Below are 26,328 nucleotides of genomic sequence, written 5' to 3'. Positions count from 1 at the left end.
ATCACTGCTTATTAGAGATTCCTGTTTTTTATAGACCTCTCTCTGTTTTCAAATGTTATTGACCATACTATTGTGCATTTGCTTTTTTAGCATCCATGTAGCAGAGAGGAGAGAACTGGGAGAGTTCACAGTGATTCACGCACTCACAGGATGGTTACCAGAAGTCATTTCTCTCCAGTACGTTTGACCATTAAGTAACTCATATATTTTTTTATCTCTTCCCCAGTAAGGTTTCTTTAACTAAAATATTCTTAGTCTTTAAGAAAATTTTAAAAAATTGTCACATTTTACAAAATGTTTGGAGAATAACATGTTATAGTATTATAAAAAATTCCTTGAGAATACCAGGATAAATTCTGTTTGCTTATATATAGTAAATTTAATCCTTAAATATCTGAATTGCAAATATTAAAACAATGTTAATTATTTATTATGATAAAATATTTACAGGTGTCCCTTTCTACTTATACACTTATTCAATACAGAAAAGTACAAGCGACTTTTAATTAGCTACCCATACTAGGGAATGAATAATATTAAAATGCCTATTAGGCTTTAAGCACTTTAATATATTATTCTAATTAATACCCACAGTCCTGAAAAGATTATCTTATTTAATTATCCATATGACCCTATCAGCTAGGTGTTATATGTCATTAGAAATGAGAAAACTGAAGCTCAGAGTGGTTGAATTCCCTAAAACCATGTACATTGTACCTGGAGGTAATATTTGAATGTAAATCTTTCTGGGTCCAAAGCCCACAGTCTTTCTCTCATATGACTCTAGATATATAGAGATTGTTTGTCTATGTTCAAAGAGAGAGCATTTAATGTAATGCTTACTTAAAATTTCACAAATATTTTTTGTTTCATACGTAAAGGTTATAGCCACATAATTTGATCATATTACCATTGATACTGGAAATTAATCAGGTTAAGGTGCATAGAAAATAATTATATCAATAGATCTGAACTTGCCATCAATCCAGATGCTGATTTTTATAAGAAGATCAAATCCACAGTACAGTTATCAATTTGGATCATCTCTGATTTTTGGTGTTAGAAAGCTACCATTCCCAGTGTCCAGGTTAAAGGAGACTGAAGACAGGTCCTAGTAACTTGGATTCTACCACCTAAAGTGTCCTTTCAGCAGGATAAACTAGCCATTGTTTGGTTCAAAGAAAATATATTTGCAGGGAAAAAAATGGGAGGGTGGACAAACTCCTCTAAGGACCACTTTCCCGAAAGAGAGCTGATTTTGCTTTTTACCTTTGGGAAAGGTCCAGATAGCAGCCTTTTAGATCGTCTCATGGAAAATCCTTTTCTGATATCTAAGAGAAGAGGATATTTATTGACATGATATGGTCAATGTTAGTGGAGAGAAATAAAGAGAGAATGGGGTTTATAAGTATGGACTTCTCTAAATTTTTATCTTCAGTATTGATGGAATGCTTAATATTTTGCCTTAATTTTCCCTGCAATAAATATACCAGAGGCATGAAAACATCAGAAGTCTATCAGAGGGTGGTAAAGAAACAGGAGATCAAAGTAATTTGTGACTAGAAAATTAGTAAATTAAAAATTGGGAATTGTCTCTTGCTAGAATCATACAGTGAAATCATACATGAAAACTGAAAACACTATTCATATACTTTCATGATTATAAGACCACTTTATTTCTTTTGTTTTAAAGACTTTTTTTTTTTATATAGACCACTTTTAAAGTCTTTAGTGAATTTGTTACAATATTGCTTCTGTTTTCTGTTTTGGTTTTTTGGCCATGAGGCATGTGGGATCTTAGCTCCCCAATCCTGCACCCCCTGCATTGGAAGGTGAAGTCTTAACCACTGGACCACCAGCGAAGTCCCAAGACCAGTTTAATAATTAAATTAAGTTAAAAATTTGAAGGATTTTAGATGCTCAATTTGCATGAATTTTTATTTTTATGGTTGCTTATAAAATGTCTATGAAAATGATATAAGGGGGAAAAGCTTGAGCTTTGGTGTCAGAACTATATAGCTAAACTTACATTCTTATAATTCCAATTTCAAGCTATGTGAATTTTGCAAGTAATATAACTTTTTTGGGCCCTAGTTTTTTCATATGTAAAATACAGGTAAAAACGACTTATCTTACAGGGTTGTTCTCAGGATTGAGTAGGTAAGAGTGTCAGAAAAAGTAACTGATGTATGGTAGAGACATAATTAGTGCAAGTTTCTTTCCCTCTACTGAGTATCACTATATTATTTAATATTATATAGATATATGTATGGTAGTTAATAATCAACCTTTGGAAACAGAGAAAAGTCTAAAAAAATGAGACTGCCTCAGATGTTCAAGTTTATCATTTTACTTCTAAATGTACCCAGAAAGTAAAAGATATATGCTCTCTTTGATTTATGTCATGATTTGTAGGATTTTTTGTTATGAACATTCTGCCACACTATGCATATAATTTAAAATTACAATTACACTATAAAATCACAAAGTTAATTCATGTGTATATAAGTGTATAATTTTAAATGAAAAGAATGTCATGGAACAATATAATAATGATTGTCAAGAAATGTTTAATTTGAAATCACCACCTGCCAAGGATGCAGGCGGAGGTCAGGTACGGCTTCATGGAGAAAGTTCTGACTTGATCTGAGCCTTTACCATTGACTGGGTTTGATTTGAGGGGACGGAAGGAAAGGGACAGGGAAAGCAGGAGAACAACATGATCAAAGCCATGGTATGTTCAGAAGTGGGATGTTTCTCTTCCTACAAAGGATTCGATTGTGCAGAGACAGCCCCGAGGCGCTTCGCCAGTCATGGTCATGGTTTTACAGAGGTCCAGGAGAATTAGAGTATTCAAGTTTCATACTTGTGTTCACTACTGACTTTTTCTATATGAAAATCAATTAGGGTGAAAAGTGTTTTGTGACATGTTCAACAGACAGCCTTTCCCTTCCCTTTCCCATAGAAGTCCCAAAGGGAGACATTGCTCTATTTGCAATTGTTGACCTGCCTCTTATGTTTTCCTACAGTTAGCACTGTTTTATCATTTGGAAAAAAAAAAAACCCTTCTAACTCTCCATATTATACTAGAAATACAGAGTGGCTATTAGAAGTCTGACAATTTCAAATGAAGAGATGATGCTTTTCTACACAAATTTCTCTGATCTTGGTGTAGTTCATTTGTGAAAAGAGCACTCCACCACCCCATATTTAAGCCTAACTGTCCAAGATGTTGTATAGTCTCATCCTTTGGTGTATGAATATTTCTTTTTCACAGCATAACATTTTTTACATTGTAGGTGGGAAAAAACACAGGGGTTTTGGATTCAGAAAGATCTATTTTAATCCTGATTCTGTCATTTGGTAGTCTATCATTTGTGACTGCATAAAATTTACAACCTCTTAAACTTCAATTAGGATTGTACTACCTATGTTGCAGAGCTGTTATGGGATTAGATACAAAAATGAAAACTGTCTTGGCAACCACTAGCTGGCCACCCACATCTTCATTCTGTTTCTCAAATGTGCTAAACTCATTGTCCCTTAGGGTCTTTATATGAACTGTTCTTTATTTATGCCTGGAATGATCCTCCATCAGATATTTACTTGGTTGGATATGTCATAACATTTAGATATCACCAAGCTTAAATATCAGCTCCTCGGATAGGCCTTCTCAACTATCCCATCTAAATTATTTCTTTCCTGAATGATTCCATATCCCATTGTTTATTATTTTGTTTTCATCATGAAAGTTATAGTTGCCTGTTATCTTCTCTCTCTCCCTCTCTCTCTCAATCTCACTCTCTGTCTCTCTCTCTCTCAGTTGTATCCATCCACTGAGATGGTAAGATGCATGAGAATAGGGACCCTTTTTGTCTTTCTCAATGTTGAGACTTCTGTGCTTAGAGAAATGACACTGAATGGCCATTACACAGTATGTTCTCAATAAATGTTTGTTGACAGAGTAATTTCAAAAATATTTTAAAAGGCTAAACTAGAAGTGTGTAAAAGATTCTTTGGGAATCCAGAACAGGAATGTATAGCTTAATTTCCCTAGAAAGTAATGCTTAAACTGGCCTCAAAGGGTTAGTTGAAATTAGTGCAGCTTATTGAGGTAGGGAAGCCAACTCAGAGAAGAAAGAATAGCCTGAAACTACAAGGGAGCAGGGTGTAGTCCCAGAAAGGCACATTTTTCTGCAGGACTAGATTATGTGCTGGGTTCTGGAGGATGGATGGGTATGGGGTGGAGAGGTATGTAGGAACCAAACAGAGAAAGTTAAGAAGTCTTCACAACAGAATGTCACTGAGGGATTTTAGACAGCAGGATGATCTTATCTTATCAGACTTGTGATTTTGGAGGATGGCTCAGATGTCAGGACTGGAAGAGGGGAACTGGTTTGTGCAGTATTGCAGAAGTCTTTGCCAAGGGCTTCTACAGAGAAAGTGGTGATAGGAATGGAGAAAGGAGATTAATCCTTTGTCAGTTGCTTTGTTTGCAAATATTTTCTCCCATTCTGAGGGTTATCTTTTTGTCTTGTTTATGGTTTCCTTTGCTGTGCAAAATCTTTTAAGTTTCATTAGGTCCCATTTGCTTATTTTTGTTTTTATTTCTATTACTCTAGGAGGTGGGTCAAAAAGGATCTTGCTGTGAATTATGTCATAGAGTGTTCTGCCTATGTTTTCCTCTAAGAGTTTTATAGTGTCTGGCCTTACATTTAGGTCTTTAATCCATTTTGAGTTTATTTTTGTGTACGGTGTTAGGAAGGTTTCTAATTTCATTCTTTTACATGTAGCTGTCCAGTTTTCCCAGCACCACTTATTGAAGAGGGTGTCTTTTCTCCATTGTATATTGTTGCCTCCTTTGTCAAAGATAAGGTGACCATATGTGTGTGGGTTTATCTCTGGGCTTTCTATACTGTTCCATTTATCTGTATTTCTGTTTTTGTGCCAGTACCATACTGTCTTGATTACTATAGCTTTGTAGTATAGTCTGATGTCAGGGAGCCTGATTCCTCCAGCTCCATTTTTCTTTCTCAAGATTGCTTTGGCTATTTGGGGTCTTTTCTCCAAAATATACAAGCAGTTCATGCAGCTCAATATCAAAAAAATAAACAAATCCAAAAATGTGTGGAAGACCTAAATGGACATTTCTCCAAAGTAGACATACAGATTGCCAACAAACACATGAAAAGATGCCCAACATCACTAATCTTTAGAGAAATGCAAATCAAAACCACAATGAGGTATCACCTCACACCAGGCAGAATGGCCATCATCAAAAAATCTACAAACAGTAAATGCTGGAGAGGGTGTGGAGAAAAGGGAACCCTCTTGCACTGTTGGTGGGAATGTAAATTGATACAGCCACTATGGAGAACAGTAGGGAGGTGCCTTAAAAAACTAAAAATAGAACTATCATATGACCCAGCAATCCCACTACTGGGCATATACCCTGAGAAAACCATAATTCAAAAAGAGTCATGTACCACAATGTTCATTGCAGCTCTATTTACAATAGCCAGGACATGGAAGCAACCTAAGTGTCCATCATAGGATGAATGGGTAAAGAAGATGTGGCACATATATACAATGGAATATTACTCAGCTATAAAAAGAAATGAAATGGAGTTATTTGTAATGAGGTGGATGGAGTTAGAGTCTGTCATACAGAGTGAAGTAAGTCAGAAAGAGAAAAACAAATACTGTATGCCAACACATATATATGGAATCTAAAAAAAAAACGGTACTGATGAACCTAGTGGCAGGGCAGGACTAAAGATGCAGATGTAGAGAACGGACTTGAGGACATGGGGGCGGAAGGGGAAGCTAGGGAGAAGTGAGAGCATTGACATATATACACTACCAAATGTAAAATAGATAGCCAGTGGGAAGCAACTGCATAGCACAGGGAGATCAGCCCTGTGCTTTGTGACCACCTAGAGGGGTGGGATAGGGAGGGTGGGAGGGAGACGCGAGAGGGAGGGGATATGGGAATATATGTATATGTATAGCTGATTCACTTTGTTGTACAGCAGAAACTAACACAACATTGTAAAGCAATTATACTCCAGTAAATATATTTTTAAAAAGTAAAAGAATGGAGAAAGTGTTGTCAATTGCAGTAGGAGGAGGTCGGATCTAAGGGACGTACTTTTTATTTGATGAGAATTTCATGGAGAGAGACTTGGTCATTCTCAGTTTTCTAACTTGACTGAAAAGTAGAAGATGGTGGCAGGATGTTTTTATTGATTGATTGGTTTGTTTTTGATTTCTTTTCTATAAATTTATTTATTTTATTTATTTATTTTTGGCTGTGTTGGGTCTTTGTTGTGCTGCGCGGGCCTCTCATTGCAGTGGCTTCTCTTGTTGTGGAGCACAGGCTCTAGGCACATGGGCTTCAGTAGTTGTGGCATGGGGGCTCAGTAGTTGTGGCTCACAGGCTCTAGAGCGCAGGCTCAGGAGTTGTGGTGCATGGGCTTAGTTGCTCCACGGCATGTGGGTCTTCTTGCACTAGGTCTTGAACCCGTGTCCCCTGCATTGGCAGGCGGATTCTTAACCACTGCACCACCAGAGTAGTCTGAGTTGTTTGTTTTTGGATAGATGTCTATTAGGTGGTTGTACACAACCTCTTCTCTTCTGGAGAGAGGTTTGAGCTGGAGCTAATGATTTGAGGGTTACATAAAAGTACAGGTGAACCTAAAATATGGTTGTGCTTATTAACTCACTGAGGAAAGGCTAGAGGCTATCAAGAGCATATTGAGGAGAACTCTGGGGAAGCAGCCCTAATTGGTCAGCAGTGAGCAGAGGAAAGGGAGTGTTCAAAGGAGTCTGCAAGTGATTTCTATAATAATAGAAACTAGAAAAGAATGATGTTGTAGAAGCCTCAGGAAAGAGTTTAGAGAAAGTAAAAATATTGTTAAATTCCACAGAGAAGTAACATAGAGACCATTTATCTAAATGATAATATATAGGAAAGTGCCTGGCACTTAACAGATGCTCAAATACATATTCTTTCCCTGTCATGTGTGTGACATGCCTCTCTCCTCTGCCAGACTGAGTGAGCCTTGAGACTAGGGCCATGTGTTTGGTCTCTTTGTTTATTTTGGTTTCTTTGTTTCTTTGCTTGTTTATTTATTTTTATTGAGATGTAATTGACATATAACAATATATTAGTTTCAGGTGTACAACATAATAATTCGATATTTGTATATATTGAGAAATGGTCAACACAAATCTAGTTAACACCCAGCACCACACATGGCTATCATTTTTTTTCTTGTGATAAGAACTTTTAAGACCTACTCTCTTAGCAACTTTCAAATATAAAGTACAGTATTGTTAACTACAGTCACCATGCTGTGCATTACCACCCCATGACTCATTTATTGTATAACTGGAAATTTGTACCTTTTGAACACCTTCACTATTTTGCCCAAATCCTACCCCTTGCCTCTGGCAACCACTAATCTGTTCTCTATATCAGTGAGTTCATTTTTGTTTGTTTTGCTGTTTGTTTTTAGATTCTGTATATAAGTGAGATCATACAATATTTGTCTTTCTCTCTCTGACTTATTTCACTTAGTATAATGTCCTCGAAGTCCATCCACATTGTTGCAAATGGCAAGATTTCCTTCATTTTTTATGTCTGAACAATATTTCATTGTGTATATGAATACCACACTTTCTTTATTCATTCATCCATCCATAGACACATATGTTGATTCTATGTCTTGGCTATTGTAAATAATACTGCAATGAACATTGGAGTGCATCTGTTTTTTTGAGTTAGTGTTTTCATTTCCTATGGATAAATACCCAGAAGTGGAATTGTGGGATTATACAATAGTTCCATTTTTAAGTTTTTGAAGAAACTCCATGCTGGCTGCACCAATTTACATTCCCACCAACAGTGAATGAAAGTGCCCTTTTCTCCACATCCTTGCCAACACTTGTCATTTCTTGTCTTTTTGATGATAGCCATTACAACAGGTGTGAGGTGATAACTCATTGTGGTTTTGATTTACATTTACCTGATGATTAGTGATGTTTAGCACGTTTCATTGTACCTGTTGGCCATCTGCATATGTTCTTTGGAAATATGTCTATTCAGATCCTCTGCCAATTTATTAATTGGTTAGTCATTTTACTGAGTTAAATTAGTTCTTTTTATATTTTGGATATTAACCCTTTATTAGATATATAATTTGCAAATATTTTCTTCCATTCAGTAGGATATCTTTTCATTTTGTTGTAGGTTTGTTTTGGTTTTTTTTTTTTTTGCAGAAGCTTTTTAGTTTGATATAGTCCACCTGTTTATTTTTACTTTTGTTGTCTTTGCTTTTGGTGTCAAGTCCAAAAAATTATCACCAAGACTGATGTCAAGGAGCTTAACATCTATGCTTTCTTCTAGGAGTTTTATGGTTTCAGGTCTCACTTTTAAGCCTTTAATCCATTTGGAGTTAATTTTTGTGTATAGTATAACATAATGGTCAAGTTTTATTCTTTTGCATGTGACTGTCCAGTTTTCTCAGCATCATTTATTGAAGAGAATGTACTTTTCCCCATTATATTCTTGGCTCCTTTGTCATAAATTAATTGACCGTATATGCATGGGTTTATTTCTGGCTTCTCTATTCTATTCCATTGATCTATGTGTCTGCTTTTATGCCAATATCATCCTCTTTTGACTACTATGGCTTTGTATTACAGTTTGAAATCAGGAAGTGTGATGCCTCCAGCTTTGTTCTTCTTTCTCAAGATTACTTGGGCTAATCAGGATCTTTTGTGGTTCCATACAAATTTTAGGATTGTTTATTCTACTTCTGTGAAAAATATCATTGGAATTTTGATAGGGATTGCATTGACTCTATAGATTGCTTTGGGTAGTATGGACATTTTAACAATATTAATTCTTCCAATCTATAAGCCCTGTATATCTTTCATTTATTTGTGTCTTCTTTAATTTCTCTCATTAATATCATAGTTTTCAGTGTACAGGTCTTTCACCTCCTTGGTTAAGTTTATTCCTAGGTCTTTTTGCTGCAGTTGTATATGAGATTGTTTCCCTAATTTCTCTTTTAGATAGTTCATTATTAGTGCATAGAATGCAAAAGATTTTTGTATATTGATTTTGTATCCTGCAACTATACTGAATTTGTTTATTCTAACAGCTTTTGGGTGGCGTTTCTTAGGGTTTTCTATATATAATATTATATCATCTGCAAATATGACTGTTTTACTTCTTCCTTTCTGATTTAAAAGCCTTTTATTACCTTTTCTTGCCTTATTGCTCTGGCTAGACTTCCAATACTGTGCTGAATAAAAGTGGTGAGAGTGGGCATCCTTATCTTGTTCCTGATCTTAGAGAAAAGCTTTCAGCTTTTCACCATTAAGTATGATGTTAACTGTGGGCATGTCATATATGTCTTTTATTATATTGAGGTATGTTCCCTCTAACCCCATTTTGTTGAGCATTTTTATCATAAATTGATGTTGAATTTGTCAAATGGTTTTCTGCATCTATTGAGATGACCATATGATTTTTATCCTTCATTTTTTTTACTGTGATGTATTACACTGATTGATTTCTGCATGTTGAATCATTCTTGCACCCCAGGAATAAATCTCACTTGATCATGGTGTATGATCCTTTTAATGTATTGTTGAATTCTGTTTGCTAACATTCTGTTGTGAATTTTTTGCCTCTATGTTCATCAGGGATTTTGATCTGTAGTTCTCTTTTCTTGTGATATCCTTGTCTGATTTTGATATCAGGGTAATGCTGGCCTTGTTAAATGAGTTTAGACGTTTTCCCCTGTCTTCTGTTTTTTGAATGAATTTGAGAAGTATTGGTATTAATTCTTCTTTAAATGTTTGGTAGAATTCACCAGTGAAGCTCTCTGATTCTGGACTTTTCATTGTTGGGAGGTTTTTGATTACTAGTAATCAGTCCGTTCAGATTTTCTATTTCTTTGTCTTGGTAAATCATATGTTTCTAGGAATTTATCCATTTCTTTTAGGTTGTCCAATTTGTTTTGTATATTTGTTTATAGTAGTCTCTTACGATCCTTTGTATTTTGTGGTATTAATTACAATGTGTCTGTTTCATTTCTGATTTTCTTTATTTGAGTCTTCTCTCTTTTTTTTGTTGGTGAGTCTAAAGGTTTGTCAATTTTGTTTACCTTTTCAAAAAACCAGTTCTTAATTTCTTTGATCTTTTCTATTGTCTTTTTAGTCTCTCTCATTTATTTCCACTCTAATATTTGTTATTACCTTCCTTCTACTAACTTTAGGCTTCATTTGTTCTTTTTTTTTCTATTTCTTTGAGGTGTAAAGTTAGGTAGTTTATTTGAGATCATATTTCTTGATGTAGACATGTATTGCTACGAACTCTCACAGAGCTACTTCTTAGAACTATCTTTGCTTTGTTGTATTTGTTTTGTTGTCGTTGCATCTGTTGTATTTTTGTTATGTTGTACTTCCATTTTTATTTATCGCAAAGCATTTTTTTGATTTCTTCTTTGACCCATTGGTTGGTTAGTAGCATATAGTTTAATCTACACATAGCTGTGAATTTCCCAGTTTTCGTCTTGTAATTAATTTCTAGTTTCATAGAGTTGTGGTTGGAAAAGATGCATGGTATGATTTCAGTCTTCTTGAACTCATTAAGAGTTGTTTTGTGACTTAACATATGATCTATCCTGGAGAATGTTCCACGTACATTTGAGAAAAATGTGTATTCTGTTGCTTTTGGGTGGAATGTTCTATATGTGTCTAAGTCCATCCTATTTAATGTGTCATTCAAGGCCAATGTTTTCTTTTTTTTTTTGGCCATGCCACGTGACATGTGGGATCTTAGTTCCCTGACCAGGGATCAAACTCACTCCCCCCGCAGTGCAAGCACAGAGTATTAACCACTGGACCGCCAGGGAAGTCCCAAGGCCAATGTTTTCTCATTGATTTTCTGTCTGGATGATCTATTCATTGGTGAAAGTGGGATATTAGTCTCCTACTGGGTGCTCTTCTATGGGTGAGTCCTGGGATGGGTGAGTCCGTGAGAGCCCTTTAAGAAGTCTTTCTGAGTTTGCTATAGCCTTGTGGGCCTCATTGATGCAAGCCCTGCTGGCTTTCAAAACTAGATGTTTTGGGAGCTTGTCTCTGATCTGCAGGTCTTAAAAGTTGGGGTGCCATTATGTGGGGTTCAAACCCTTCACTCTTCAGGGAAAAGCTTAGGGATGTGAGCTCCCTCCAAACTGTGTGTGCCCACACTGTGTGAGGTTTATGGCAAGACCATGTCTCAGCCTCTCCTAGCCACTTCAGTATGTTTTTTTTTCTCATTTGCCAAATATTAAGGAATTCCTCAGCTAGTTTTTTTTATTATTTTCAGAGGAAATTGTTCTGTATGTAGCTGTAGATTTGTTGTGTCCATAGGAAGAGGTGAGTTCAAAATCTTCCTACATCACCATCTTTAACTGGAACTCTGTGTTTGGTCTCCTTGCATCAGCAAAGCCCACCACAGAGTAGGCACTCAATCAAAGCTTGTTGAATAAATAAGCACATAATGGTGTTTTTAACTAACATGTGAAGTAACTATTGTAATTGGTTTTTTGAAATAGCAAGTTGATTTTTTTCTGTCGGTAATTTCTTGATGTGGAATAAAAAACTTAATTTGGAAATTAATGTTGTTTTTTTACCTAAGCCCAGGATATATGGACAAAGTTTGGGAGCTCTTGAGAGAAATATTGCCCGAGTTTAAGCTGTCGGATGAGTCCAGCTCTGAAAGCAAAATAACAGACATAGATGCCAAATTGAAAGAACAAGGGAAAGACATGAAGGATGGGAAAGAAGTGAAAGATGGCAAAGAAATGAAAGATGGCAAGGAATTCAAACCTGAAGGTTCAGCAACAACACTAAAATTACCTGAGAAAAGTGACAGAGTTTTAAAGGGTAAGACATTTTATATCATGATGTTATTCAATATGGGTATTATATATAAACACTTTATAGTTTAGTCATTGCTTAATTTAATGATTATTTATTGTCATTATATTTATTAAGTGTTGTGAAAACAGTCATGTAATTAAGGTTCTTTCTTTCCAAGATATTAGAACTTGCAATGGTGTTTACCATATGTTAATTATTCTACTATATTTTGCTCTCCTTAAAAATCAAAGGCAATTATATATTTTGATGATACTAAATTAATATATTATTAATATAGAAAAACACATTAAGTTTTCAATTTCCCTTAAACACATCTTTCTTATATGTTATATGTAGAGTGGAATGGACCAGAATACCAAAGGAGAAATGTTGTCCTGTTTTCCTTTTCAGGAAGTGTGAAATGGACATAGATTAGATTATGATTTGCAGGTTATTGTAAGGTGAAAGTTAAAATCTGGAAAAAAAATTTTCGAGTTATTTTACAAAGTGTAGGAGCATTTCTTCTTAAGTGGGAAATATATTTAATCATTATTTATTTTATGTTTTCTAAAGTATTTCATATAGCCATACATATGAACAATAATGCTTGTATAGTAGAGTTAAATATACTAGAAAATACTCAGCTTTTTGTGTACTGTGATAGCATCTATAATGATCTTTCAAATGTTTATGTTTTATAAGATATTGATATTTTGTCCTTATCTAGATCTTATCAACCAGCATTTCCAACTATATACTGCCCAGAAATAATTACTGTAAATGTTCCTCAAAAATATACAAAAAAATTGTGTGTGTGATATCTGCCTATCGTCAGTGCCGTTTAAAATGATCTAATGTGCATTCGTTTATTAAAGAAAGCAAAAAAAAGCCAGATTAAATTTGTTTTACCCAGTGTATCCTAAATTAATTTGAACCTGGAATCCCTTTCTCATGTATCACAAGTTAACTTCTGTCTATCCATCCCTCCATTTTACAATCCATTCAACATACTACTTGCTGAGAATATCAGTAAGTGTTCCAAGAATTAGTGATAACTTGATGAACAAAATCAGGTGTGGAACTCACTTCCTAGAGCTAAGGACTAGTGAGTGGGACTAACATTAATTTTAAAAATCATAAATACATACTAATACATGAGTCTTGAAGGGAAATACAGGAAACTTTAGGAGTTCATATGAAAGACCTAATCTGGGGCATCAAGGAAGAATTCCCTAAGGAATTTTGAGCTGTGTTTGCAAAGATGATAGGAATATCTGGAGGAAGATTAAGGACTGAGAAGGGAAGAGCATTCTAGAGCATTCTAGGTAGAGGAGACAGCAGATATAAATATTATGAAGAAGTAGCAGGAATGACAATGATTTGGAAGACCTGGTAGAAGATATGTTTAGCTGGAGGAGAGGATGTGTGGAATAAAGTGGCTTAAGAAGAGCCTGGAGAAGTAGATAGGATAGCGATCATGTCAAATCCTCCAGGTCATGTTAAGATGATTGATCTTTACCAAGGAGCAATTGACGGCTAATGAAGTTTAGGGTTGAGTCATGATCTATTTCACGTTTTCAAAAGGATATTCTGGTTCTCTGAGAAGAAAATAATTTGGTGTGCACGTGGGGGTGGAGAGTCAGTGACATGAGTGGACATAGAAAAAACTATTTGGAGACCTTTGCATCAGCTCAGGTCAGAGACAATAGGAGCTTGGCATAGGGTAATAGGACAGTCATAGTGGAGAGGCAGATAAAGTAAAAGATTGAGAGATATTTAAAATGTAAAAAATGGCAGAATGTGGCAAAGATGATGTGCAGAATTCTGACTTCCAAAACTGGATAGATGGTAATACCTTTTATTGAGAGGGGTAATGCCAAAAGAGGAACGGCTTTATGAGGAGAGATCACAGAATGACTCAGAACATATTGAATTTGATGTGCCTTTAAGAAATCAAGTGTACTTTCATGTCAGGAGTTCCAGGCTGGTGATATATTTTTGGGAATCATTGACAAATGCATGCCAAATTAAACAATGAATGATATTCCCAAGGAGATGGCATAAAGTGAGAAGACTAAGAAGCTTAAGACTCAGCCTTAAATAAGCTAAATATCTGAGAACTGGGTACAAAATAATGAGCTGGCAAAAGAGGTTAAAGGATGACCAGAGAAACAGGAAGAAGACCAGCAGAGCATGTTGCTACTGAAGTCAAAGGAAAAGAGTGTTTTAAGAATCAGGGAGATTGTGTCAAGTAGTGTTGAGAGTTGAAATATGAGGACAATTCAAGTTTCTCTGCTGGATTTTGTGATATGGAGGTCACTGGGCACTGGTAAGTGATGGGAGTGGAAGACACATTGGCGAGGTTAAGAAATAAGTGGGAAGTAAAATAATGTATAAACACCCCTGTTAGAAGTTTGTCTGTGAAGAACAGGAGAGCGACAAAGTAGAAGCTGACAGAGAATGTGAGGGATCCGTGAAAGATATTTAAATTTTTACCTGATGAAGAAGTACTTTTAAGTGATTGCGAAGATGCAGTTGACATGACAGCCGTAGTGTAGGTTTCCAGAGAGCCCAGGTGAAGGGATTGGACCAAACCAGGGAGCAAAGTCTCCTCCATCCTAACGGGTGGGCACAGGGCATGGGAGAGGACAGATGCACATGTCAGTGGATGAATGGGTTTGATAGGGAGAAGCTGAGGGTTTCTGACTAAAGGCTTCTATTCTCTACGAGCTGAGAGTGAGGTGGAGGTGGAGATGAAGGTTCTCGTTGTTATTTAAAATAGATGTGGCAGAAGCTTGCAGAACTAGAGGAAGGCCATGTCTAGTAGGAGTCAGCTGCTACTTTTATTTAGAGGGGTTGGCCAGATGGGTGAAATGAGGTGACAGAGGAGCAACAGATTTACTCATGGTATTGGCAAAAACACATTTTGATAAACATTTTTGCATACTTTCCAAATTTCTATGTGAAAAGTGTGTTTTTCTATTTATAATTTTTATTATATACTATATTATTTTAAATTATGAATTCTGAATAGGCATTTAAAGGCTTTTAAAATCCCAATTTAAAATCATACATGAAGTCATATATTATTACCTATAATTAGTTTTAAGTCAAATATTTATAGAAAAGCCACAAAATAAAATTCTGATAATCTATTTTTTATACTTGATTCCCAATAAAGTATCTCATCCTACACTTAAAGTTATAGTTATCTTTGCCTTTGTGTCTAACATAGATGTTAAATCTACTATAAAAGCTATGAGATAGATTTACTTTAGAAGCTAAGGAACAGTACAAGTTGTTAATGTTATAGTTTTTATTTATGCAAATTAAAAAAAAAAACCTGATCAATGGTGATTACAAGTTTAGCAAATGATGAACGAATGAATGGCAGAAATTTGAAATTTCTGTTTTAGAATTGGAAGGGATTTATTAGGAAATAAAAAAGCTTAGGGGTTTTTTTTTCAGTTGAAGGAGAACATGTTTCATAGAAATGTAAATGTGAATGGAAATTCAAATGGTAGATGGTTCTGGGTACTGGGTTTTACTACACACAACATGTGGACAATCAGATGTTGGTTTGTGGACGTTGGTTGCTGGCCAGTTTCCACCAGAAGATATTCTGGAGGCAGAAAGCTGTGTTTCTTGAAATGCAAGCCCCAAGTAAAGAAGATCTTTTTCTTTTTTTAATTATTTATTATTATTTTTTTGGCTGCAGTCTCCAATATCCTTTCTTTTTTTAAAAATTATTTATTTATTTATTTTTTGGCAAGAAGATCTAAGAGGGCTCCACATTTAGGACTCAACTTTAAGTACTTTCTTTGCTGGTTTTTTTTTTTTTTCTTTTTTAAATGAGAAAATCAGCCTGACACCATGATTTTATATGAATAAATTATATTTAACTGATCATCTACATTTAACATAAAATTATGTGTAATCAATAATAAATAATGCTGCATGTCTTTCACAATACATGTCAATTTTCAAAGTTTTCTTTTGCTTTATTTTGATGTTACTAATTTGAGGTGAGTAGTACTTGGGGAAATTTATGTCTATTTTTTTACACTTAAATAAGTTAAATACTACTATTTAACTTTCTTTTCAACACAATGACTTAATAAGCAACATACATTGAGGTTTTGTAGTTAAAAGATTTATTACATTTTTTTAATGTGTTGGAGAAAGCCGATGCAAAAGACCTTGGAAAGAAGAGGAGTAAAGATGGAGAGAAGGAAAAAGAAAAGGAAAAATTCAAATGGTCTCTTCATGGTTCAAGGCCCTCATCAGACGTACAATATTCTCTACAGTCTCTGTCAGATTGTAAGTTCTCAGTCTCCTAGAATAATAATTATTGTACTTATTTCCTAAAATGCTGGAAAATATTGGAGCATAGAAATGTATTTCCTGTTTAGACATGTCTAAATAAGCTTTTCAAGGTTGCCCATAATTGTTAGGCCCTCAGATGGTTATACATAACAGAGCAAGATCCTACATATGAGACAATGTTATCCAAGTTCTTATGGTACAACAGTCACAGAAGTGTTTACATGAAGGAGGATATATAATACTAATAAAAATATATATTATATGTTAGTACACATATTTTTATTATAAAATATATAAATATATTTCTATAAATATATAATTATATATTAATATGTATTAATATATGTCCTCCTCTGTGTAAATTTTATATATATGTTGATATATAAAATATATATTTTAAACTTTATAGTCCTAACATTGGGTCATCTATCTTGGTGCTTCCAGAGTGTATATCATAATTCTCAGTTCATCCTTCTTTACATGAAAACATGTCCATTTACCTCCAGCACTATGCTTTATCTAGTTGTTTTTTTTTCATTTTGTCTTCTTTCTTAATACATTACTGTGTTTTTTTGTGAGAGCATTTTCATAGTTCTGGCTTTGTATTTTTACAGAAACATGTCTGGTGGTTTGGTAGAGAAAATACAAACGCTAGTCATTATATTTTTAATTTTATATAAAAAATTATTTTCTTATAGTGATGCCTTAAGCAATCTTTTTTGATAGTGGATGACATAACAGTCCCAAAGTTACTGATAATTATTCATGTTTGTGAGAATGGCTAAACCTTTCTCTGAGTTTCTTTCTTCGTGAAAATGATGGTAACAATGCCTTTTTTCCTACCAAACTCATAGTTAAGTCAACCTCTAGATACAGAATGTGGTTCAAAGTTTGGGTTGTGGAGTAAAATTGCCTGGGTTCAGATCTCTGCTGCATGAAAAATATGTGTTAGAGAAGGAAAAAATTTCCCTCTACTCTCTCCAGGTTCTTTTAGCTGGTCTAAGAATTAAATTGACATGAGACAGATTAACAGAAGAAAAAGAATAATAATTATGTATGTATGAGGCCTCATAAGAAAAATGAAACCCAAGGACAGGTTAGGCAATTGAGGCTTATCTACCATCTGAGAGAAAGAAAAGGGGGTCGGGGGTTTGTGACTTCAAAAGGGAGGAAGGCAATTCACCTGGAGATTGAAAAGCAAATGTTTGGTAAACATGTTTGCTCTACCATGCAGAGGCAGTGGGACACAGAGAGGACTCTTGTCTCTAGGCCCTGCCCTACCACACTTAGCCCATATTCTTTGTAGGTATCTCTGGTGACAGTGCTCTTCCTGGACCAGGCCCTTTATCTGAATTCTTTTAGGCAGTTAAGGGGGAGGTAAAAAGAAAGAATTCCTGAGTACTCTGTTCTTAAAAAAAAAAAAAAGCCTAAAATAATCCTCATGACAAAGAGACACATTTTAAGGTGACAAATTTTGCTCCCCTACATATACAAAGTTTACTTTTTAAATGTTAAAACATATTTTTACAAGCTTGGCATATTTCACATCTTAATCCATTTTAGAGTGATCCAGGGTTCACATCTAATTTATATATTGTGGTTCTAAAGATATTATTCTTCAATAAACATATTATCTAGTGCAGTGAAATGTAAGTGCGTGAATTTTTTTCTTTTTTAACATCTTTATTGGAGTATAATTGCTTTACAATGGTGTGTAAGTTTCTGCTTTATAACAAAGTGAATCAGTTATACATATACATATGTTCCCATATCTCTTCCCTCTTGCATCTCCCTCCTTCCCACCCTCCCTATCCCACCCCTCTAGGTGGTCACAAAGCACCGGGCTGATCTCCCTGTGCTATGCGGCTGCTTCCCACTAGCTATCTATTTTACGTTTGGTAGTATATATATGTCCATGCCACTCTCTCACTTTGTCACAGCTTACCCTTCCCCCTCCCCATATCCTCAAGTCCATTCTCTAGTAGGTCTGTGTCTTTATTCCCGTCTTACCCCTAGGTTCTTCATGACCTTTTTTTTCTTTTTTTCCTTAGATTCCATGTATATGTGTTAGCATACAGTATTTGTTTTTCTCTTTCTGACTTACTTCACTCTGTAAGACAGACTCTAAGTCCATCCACCTCACTACAAATAACTCAATTTCGTTTCTTTGTATGGCTGAGTAATATTCCATTGTATATATGTGCCACATCTTCTTTATCCATTCATCTGTTGATGGACACTTAGGTTGCTTCCATGTCCTGGCTATTGTAAATAGAGCTGCAATGAACATTTTGGTACATGACTCTTTTTGAATTAAGGTTTTCTCAGGGTATATGCCCAGTAGTGGGATTGCTGGGTCATATGGCAGTTCTATTTTTAGTGTTTTGAGGAACGTCCATATTGTTCTCCATAGTGGCTTTATCAATTTACATTCCCACCAACAGTGCAAGAGGGTTCCCTTTTCTCCACACCCTCTCCAGCATTTATTGCTGGTAGATTTTTTGATGATGTCCATTCTGACCGGTGTGAAATGATATCTCATTGTAGTTTTGATTTGCATTTCTCTAATGATTAATGATGTTGAGCATTCTTTCATGTGTTTGTTGGCAATCTGTATATCTGCTTTGGAGAAATGTCTATTTAGGTCTTCTGCCCATTTTTGGATTGGGTTGTTTGTTTTTTTGATATTGAGCTGCATGAGCTGCTTGTAACTTTTGGAAATTAATCCTTTGTCAGTTTCTTCATTTGCAAATATTTTCTCCCATTCTGAGGGTTGTCTTCTTGTCTTGTTTATGGTTTCCTTTGCTGTGCAAAAGCTTTTAAGTTTCATTAGGTCCCATTTGTTTATTTTTGTTTTTATTTCCATTTCTCTAGGAGGTGGGTCAAAAAGGATCTTGCTGTGATTTATGTCATAGAGTGTTCTGCCTATGTTTTCCTCTAAGAGTTTTATAGTGTCTGGCCTTACATTTAGGTCTTTAATCCATTTTGAGTTTATTTTTGTGTATGGTGTTAGGGAGTGTTCTAATTTCATACTTTTACATGTAGCTGTCCAGTTTTCCCAGCACCACTTATTGAAGAGGCTGTCTTTTCTCCACTGTATATTCTTGCCTCCTTTATCAAAGATAAGGTGACCATATGTGCGTGGGTTTATCTCTGGGCTTTCTATCCTGTTCCATTGATCTATATTTCTGTTTTTGTTAAGTGCGTGAATTTTAAAGGAATAAATCAAAACCTTTTAATTAAAAATAAAAACAATAGAGGAAAATAAATTCTATTATTTTGGCCAGAATCTTTAAAGAGCAAAAGCATCATGAATCAAATGGGGTAATTTCAGGGATATTAAGGAACACATGAATAAATATTGATGTTCAGGAGCAAATCTACAGGCATTAAACATTCCAAACTAAGTTACCTTCTTAGTTCCCTTCTTCATGGGAGGATTAATTTATTTATGTTTTCTTTCTACTTGAAATGACATAGAAACTCCCAGAATTCCTTAAATTCAAAATAAAGATTCTATGAAAGCTAAGTTACATTGACAGATCGCTAGAGTGAGTTTATGTAATAACTGTTTTACAATGAAGTAAAATGATTTCTTAATGAATTATATGGTACTATTGTGAAGGTAACACTGATGAGACATTCTATAAAATAGATGCACATTTGAGATTTAACATTTATTAAATGCATGTAGAGTCATTTACCTATATTTCATCAGCAAAGGTAAGTTCATTAAGGAATTTGAACAGTCTACCACGACCTGCCAGTTCCATTTTGGCTAGAATTTCCATGACGCAATATGTGTTTGGTTTTACAGGTTCTTCAGCAATACAGTCCCCTCAGATGGTTGTATATGCTACCTTTACACCTCTCTATTTGTTTGAAAAGAAGATCTTTTTATTAGAGAAGATGGTAAGTACTCAAGGCCAAGAAATTCAGTATAATTTATGGTGTGTGTGTGTGTACGTGTGCCTGTGTGTTTGTGTTTACTTGTAGTAGAAGGTATATCAGAATTTAATCAAAATTGCATTCCTGAATTTTAGTCTTGTTATCTCTATAATTAGGCACTTAGGTACAGGGACCTGGAACATCCAAAATTTTCTTAGATGATTGCAATAGTTTTAACTACAAAAAAAAAAAAAAAAAGGATGTAGTCTCATATATTTTTATCAATTCCTTTCATTGTAAACAAAAGGCATCAAATTATATATTTCAGTGAGAAGTGTGTAAGTCATTCCTAAATAATAATAAATCATCTTTCTATAAACAGCTCATACACATATTCTTAACCTAAGACAACTTAAATAAATGCATATTGAGGGCTAGTAAACCACTGCTATGAGCTCATTGTATCTTAAAGTAATACACACAAAAATGTTAATTGCTTTTTTCTTATAAATCTAACAACTTATAGAAAACTTAGAAAATATGGACAAAGGTAATAAAATTAAACTATTCATAGTATAAATACCTAGTCATAGACACTATTAACATTTTGGCATATACACTTTGACTTTTTTTCTTGTCTGCATATTTTCTATGTGTACATGTGTATAAATTTTTTTACACAGGGGAATTCTATTTTACTTTCTGTTTAGAAACCAGCTTTTTCACTTGACACTGTATCATTAACATTTTCCCATGACGTGAAGTATTTGACAACATAATATTTAATAGTTACATGGGATGCATTGGTTTGCCATAATTTTTTAAGTTATCTTTGGTTCTGGAACATAAAAATCATTTTTCTCCTTCCCTTTTAAAGAGTAAAGTCAGATTACTCTTCAGTCTACTTAGAAAACAACCTATTGTATTTGTATTGATTCCTAACACTTTGGGGAACTTTTAGACATCCAACATCGTATTGCTAGAATTCTATATGTTTTACATTGTTTCAATTGTATGATTATTGCACTTTACTATGTGCATTACATTTATCTTCTGGATGATTTGCCCAAGGGGCATATAGTGTTACCATTCCTTCTTCTTCCTTTCCTTCCTTTCCTTCCTTCCTTCCTTCCTTCCTTCCCTCCTTCCTCCTCCTCCTGCTCCTCCTCCTTCTTTCTCTTTAGATAGAAACCATTCCTTCCTGCGAAAATCTGTAATATACCAAGGGTAATATTGTCAAAACAATAGAACGTAATGTGCCATTATGAATGTAGAGAAAGGGGCAGTGTCTCTGTTTTTAATTCAAAGTTATTTACCTTTAGCCATGGTTAAATCCTAGTGTGCTTCCCAGGCTTCCGAGCCTTCCGAGTTAGGATTTGAGCTGGCTATGTCAGCCCTGATTTTTTTTTAATCTCCTTACCCAGCCTTGGCCTAGGTGTTGTCTTAGATATTCCAGTAGTCTAACACCATGGACTACAAAAGACCATGAGCCATGCTTTATGGAGTGTCCTGGCCTCACGTATGGGAAGTACTTAAACACTTTTTAAAACCGAAAAATATAAAGATAGAATTTACATCTTCATTACACAAAGAAGGTGCGAAATAATCCACTCGAACTTTTTGCTGTCCTACTGAAAAACTAACCTGTAAACACAAAATTTTTAATTGAAAAGACAAAGAAACTCTCATGTTTATTCATTAATTCAACAGATGTTTATTAATTATCTATTATGTCCTAAACAATGAGCTGGGATCTGAGGACACCATGATGAACATGATTAATAAGGACGCTCCCCACAAAGTTAAGAGTCAATGAGAAAGGCAGATGAGCAACGACAGTAATAAAGTTAGAAGACTCGCATAACAGAGGGCGCCTGGAACATGGTAGATGTAGCATTCAAATAAAATAAAGTTGAATGAGTGACCAAATAAATAAATTAATGAAGGAGTGGAAAAATGAGTATTGGACACATAGCAGAAACACATCTTTCTCTCTAGTGGGTGACTAGGGAAGTCTTCCCAAAGGGGGAAAAAAAAATGTTTAAGCAGTGGCTTTAAGATGTTAGCCTGGAAAACAGGAAAAAGTGTGCTTGAAGCAGAGGGAAGCTTATGTGGGAAAGTCTGAAGGTGAAGGAGAACCCACTGGGTTCGAGGGACTGCTAGAGGTTGAACAGATTGCAAAGGGAGAAGTCTTAGAGGCAGCTTGAGATGTGGGAGGGAGCCAGGATGTGCAGAGTATTATAAATCCTCCTTTTGGGGGTTGAAATGACTTAAAGGGCCCAGAGTTTCAGAAATGAGCCCAGTGTCTATAAGAGTAATGAAATGAACTTCAAGGCTGTAATGAATTGACTACAACGTTACAGTCTCCTGCTGATTCTTTTACATGAGTTATTAGGATGAACACATTCTCCTGGTAAAAATCAGAATGTAAAGATGATAAAATATTTTCAAGCTGAATCTACAGAAAACAAGTTCTGTTCTAGTGGAATTTTGTTAAATGGCGTACATTGCAAAAAATTCTAACCCCAAAGACAATGAGACCAGCCTGTAAAAATAAAGTCAATACTTTTCCTTTATTTAAAGAATTGGTAAAGAATGCAAGAATAAAAAAAAAAAAAACTTGGGAAGAAACAAAGTGTTAAGAATTACCCCACATTATCCCCCATTCTCTTGCTCCTGGGTCTTCTAAATGGTTTTAGTTTTATTTAAATGGGTGAGCTGGGAGTTCTAAAAAAGCCTCCCCTATCTGCTCAAAACCCTACTTTTAGAATGTCTGAGGTGGGATGGGGTAAGGGAGTGAAAGGGTTTTATGGGCAAGGAAACTTCTAATTTGTCTTACATAATGAATTATTCAACAATATTTCTTGAAGGCCTATTCAGTATTTCACTAGAATGTTTCACTATTCTAAATTTCTCTCTGTCCCTAATTCTAATCTAAGGAAATTTGCGACCCTTGAACAAAGTTTCTCAATATCGAACTATAACTATTATTAATAGCATTACTTTATGTCATTCAGAAGTATTGTGTAGTATGTTGGAAATAAAACAAAGTATGAGAAACTGGCTTACATACCTTACATCAAGCTAGTACTTTTGTGGATTATTCAAACAATACAATAGGTGAAAATACCATACTTAATTATTTGATACAATATCTTACATTTTCTAAATGCCTTAAATAGTTTTATTTTCTGATGCTCTGCAGCTCAAAAAAGAAAGCAAACAGACTACAATTGTGGTTGCAATTGTAAGAAGGAGTTGAGATACATAGACCAAATTTTTGAACGGTAAACTATCTGGGAATTATCCAACTTATAAATACTACTTTGGATATTATTTAAATGTAAATTTTACAGTAATGTATTTTTATTACTATACCGAGACATTAACTTAGTGAATAATAGCAATATATTCTTCCATAAATTCTTATTGGAAAGGGTTCCTTACAGGTGTTGGGAAACTTCTAAAATTTGACAGAGCTAAAGTTATACAAAAAAGGTTTGGCCTTTATAACATCTATGAAAAAAAATTTTTAAGCCACTCTAAGGCATAATTCCAGGGGTTTCTGAATTTTTTCAGTGAATTGTTAACATTCACAGATGGGATAAAGGGGATGTGACATTTTCCTCTCCTTTAAATTAGGCCTTTTTAAAAAAAAAAAAAAAATTGAAGTGCTTTCCTCTTTATTTCCCATATTTATAATGCTTTTAAATGGCTCTACTGGAGTTAATAATGCACTGTTAACTCTTTCTTACAATTATTAATTATTACAATCATAATTAATCTCTGGATTCAGGAAGAACTGTTCTAGCTCATGGATACCCCCGCCTATTTTGTACCTCAACTATAGACTGAGCTATAGTTTGAACTATAGAAAAACAGCCACAACAGCAAGGCATGTTGTAGCTGAGGCGATAATTTAGAATAGGCTAATAGGTGGGTTTCTGATCCCAATTTAAATGACTGCTTTATAAATTTACATTTTCAAACATTGCTATTTACATAGAAATCAATGATGCAAAATCACTAGGAAGAAAAATAGTTACTGGCAAAACTGACTTTAAGGTAGTTAATATTTTATTTTACTTTGAATGTTTCAACATTTAGACCGTGAACATGAGAATTTGACTACAGTGTACATTACTTTAACTTTCACATACTTTTTGATTACTTATGGTATATTTCAGCCATCAGTCAGTAACTGAATTTCTACTTAAATCTTACTCTGAATTGTTCCAAAGCCAAGTGGCTTCAGGAGATCTGAACCGTCGAATACGGAAAGCATCTGCCTGGGAAACGACTTGGTCTGGCAGGACACAGGGCAGCCTCTACCCTCTGTCCTTCTGTGAATGCCTCCATTGTCAGGCGTGATCATGAGGATTTCGTGTGGGGGGAGCCTGAGGACATAAACTGTAGACAAGGCAACCACTTACCCTCATGGACCTGACGCGCTAAAGGCAGTGGGTTTATTTTGAACACTATGTAGCAATTGCTGGTGCTTAAAAAACAAACTAACAAAGACTTTACATGTTAAGTACTGCATCAAAGCTTTAACCTATAAAAATAGTAGCTGATTAATTTTGGACCAAGACTGATGTACTAAGACTTCTGCAATCTCAGAGAATCTTAAACTCTTAGAACTGAAAAGTGGCTTCTCGTTCTAGTCTCTCATTTTGTAACTAAGGAAAGGGGGCCCCAGATAACTTAAAAGATGGAAAGAAATACAAAGAGTAATAGTGCTCATGTTAAGGAATGTAGAAATACGGGTGGTTATTTTTTTTCTTATTACTACTATGTCTCTCTAGTGGTGAGAGTATTTTTATAATGACGAAAAGTATTATCTTAAGTGCATGAAGCAAATACAAGAATCCTTTTAAATCTGCCTTCCACCTTTTAGGCTGATTCTGCTGAGAAGCTTAGGGAATATGGGCTTTCCCACCTCTGTAGCCATCCTGTGCTGGTGACAAGAACTAGGTCTTGCCCCCTTATAGCACCACCAAAACTACCTCCTATACCTCCGTGGAAACTCCTTCGTCAAAAAAAAGAAACTGTTATAACAGATGAAGCTCAAGGTATGAATCATATTGTCTGAAAATCTTATTAACATTTCTCTCTATGAAGTTCTAATAGTTTCATTTGTAATGAGATACATATCAAGGCAAACAACCCAACATTACAGTTAAAACCTTCATTTAATTTTATGTCCGAATTTTGTCTTTAATCCGAATTTAATCTTTAAAGCATTAATTCTGCACATCTCAGACGCCAAGCAGTTTGGTTTTCATGTCTAAACTGGTCAGATATATAAAGGCCATTCTTTGGGTGACGGCATTGTGATTATAACTGTGATAGTAAAGTGGTTTGTAGTAAATAATATAGAAGGTTAAGCAGCATATATGTTAGGCCACTGGTGTGAATTTCTAACATGGGCATCATTCTACAGTGCCCTGTAGGACATAATCTTTGAATTGACCGATTTCTGTTTGGAACTCCTATAGGAATAGGACTTTTACCCTGGGCTGGTTCCTGTGTCAGTGTTGTCATGTAGCCACAGTGAATGGCAGTTGTGCTCAGAAATACACAGGTTCACACAGGCTGAGAATGGGGCAGGGAGGCTGTTCCCACCTTGTTCTTATTCTCACCTTTTGTTTCTAAATTCTTCATAATCCATGTCTAATTCTTTACTCCTTCAATCATTTTCTCTACAAGTCTTCATTTTTGCTCCTTTTACCATGAGCACCACGTTTGAATGGAAGAGAGACCAAGATGGCGAGAGAAGAAATGAGCGAGACCATAAATGAAAAATCATAAGGAGAGGGGATTAGAAAAGAAAAACTAATAATTAAAAAATTATGGCTTAGAAGAATAACTTGTTTATGTTAATTCAACATAAACATATGGCCTTTCCATAGCTAATTTATACTTGCGATTTTTAATGAAGGGTGATAAAGAATTGTGGTGCTATGGTTTACATATGTATATGTGTGTATGTGTGTATATATATTTCCCATTCTGAAAAGTTTAAATTATCTTTGTTCAAAAACAGCTTTTTTTGTTATCTTTTTTGTGTTCATTTCCTTGCTTTCGCGTTTTCTTCCTTTGTCTTTTCCAATACCTCAGTATCTTCTAATTGTATTCATCCAGTAACAGGTCATCACAGTCTAGAAGTTGTTGCATTAGGGTTCACAGGCC

General features: G+C 34.9%; 1 protein-coding gene across 1 annotated transcript in view; it reads left to right on the top strand.

The window, feature by feature from the left end:
• Positions 1-26,328, top strand: part of ADGB (androglobin) — a 167,508-nt gene that overhangs the window by 57,130 nt on the left and 84,050 nt on the right. The window contains 5 exon segments of the mRNA XM_082475050.1: positions 91-177; positions 11,699-11,946; positions 16,108-16,242; positions 20,066-20,160; positions 25,034-25,208. Coding sequence (XP_082331176.1) covers positions 91-177; positions 11,699-11,946; positions 16,108-16,242; positions 20,066-20,160; positions 25,034-25,208 — 740 coding nt within the window.

Source organism: Balaenoptera physalus, assembly GCF_965194825.1.
Source record: "Balaenoptera physalus genome assembly, chromosome: 9".
Classification (NCBI taxonomy): domain Eukaryota; kingdom Metazoa; phylum Chordata; class Mammalia; order Artiodactyla; family Balaenopteridae; genus Balaenoptera; species Balaenoptera physalus.
This window is presented reverse-complemented; position numbering and strand designations above follow the sequence as displayed.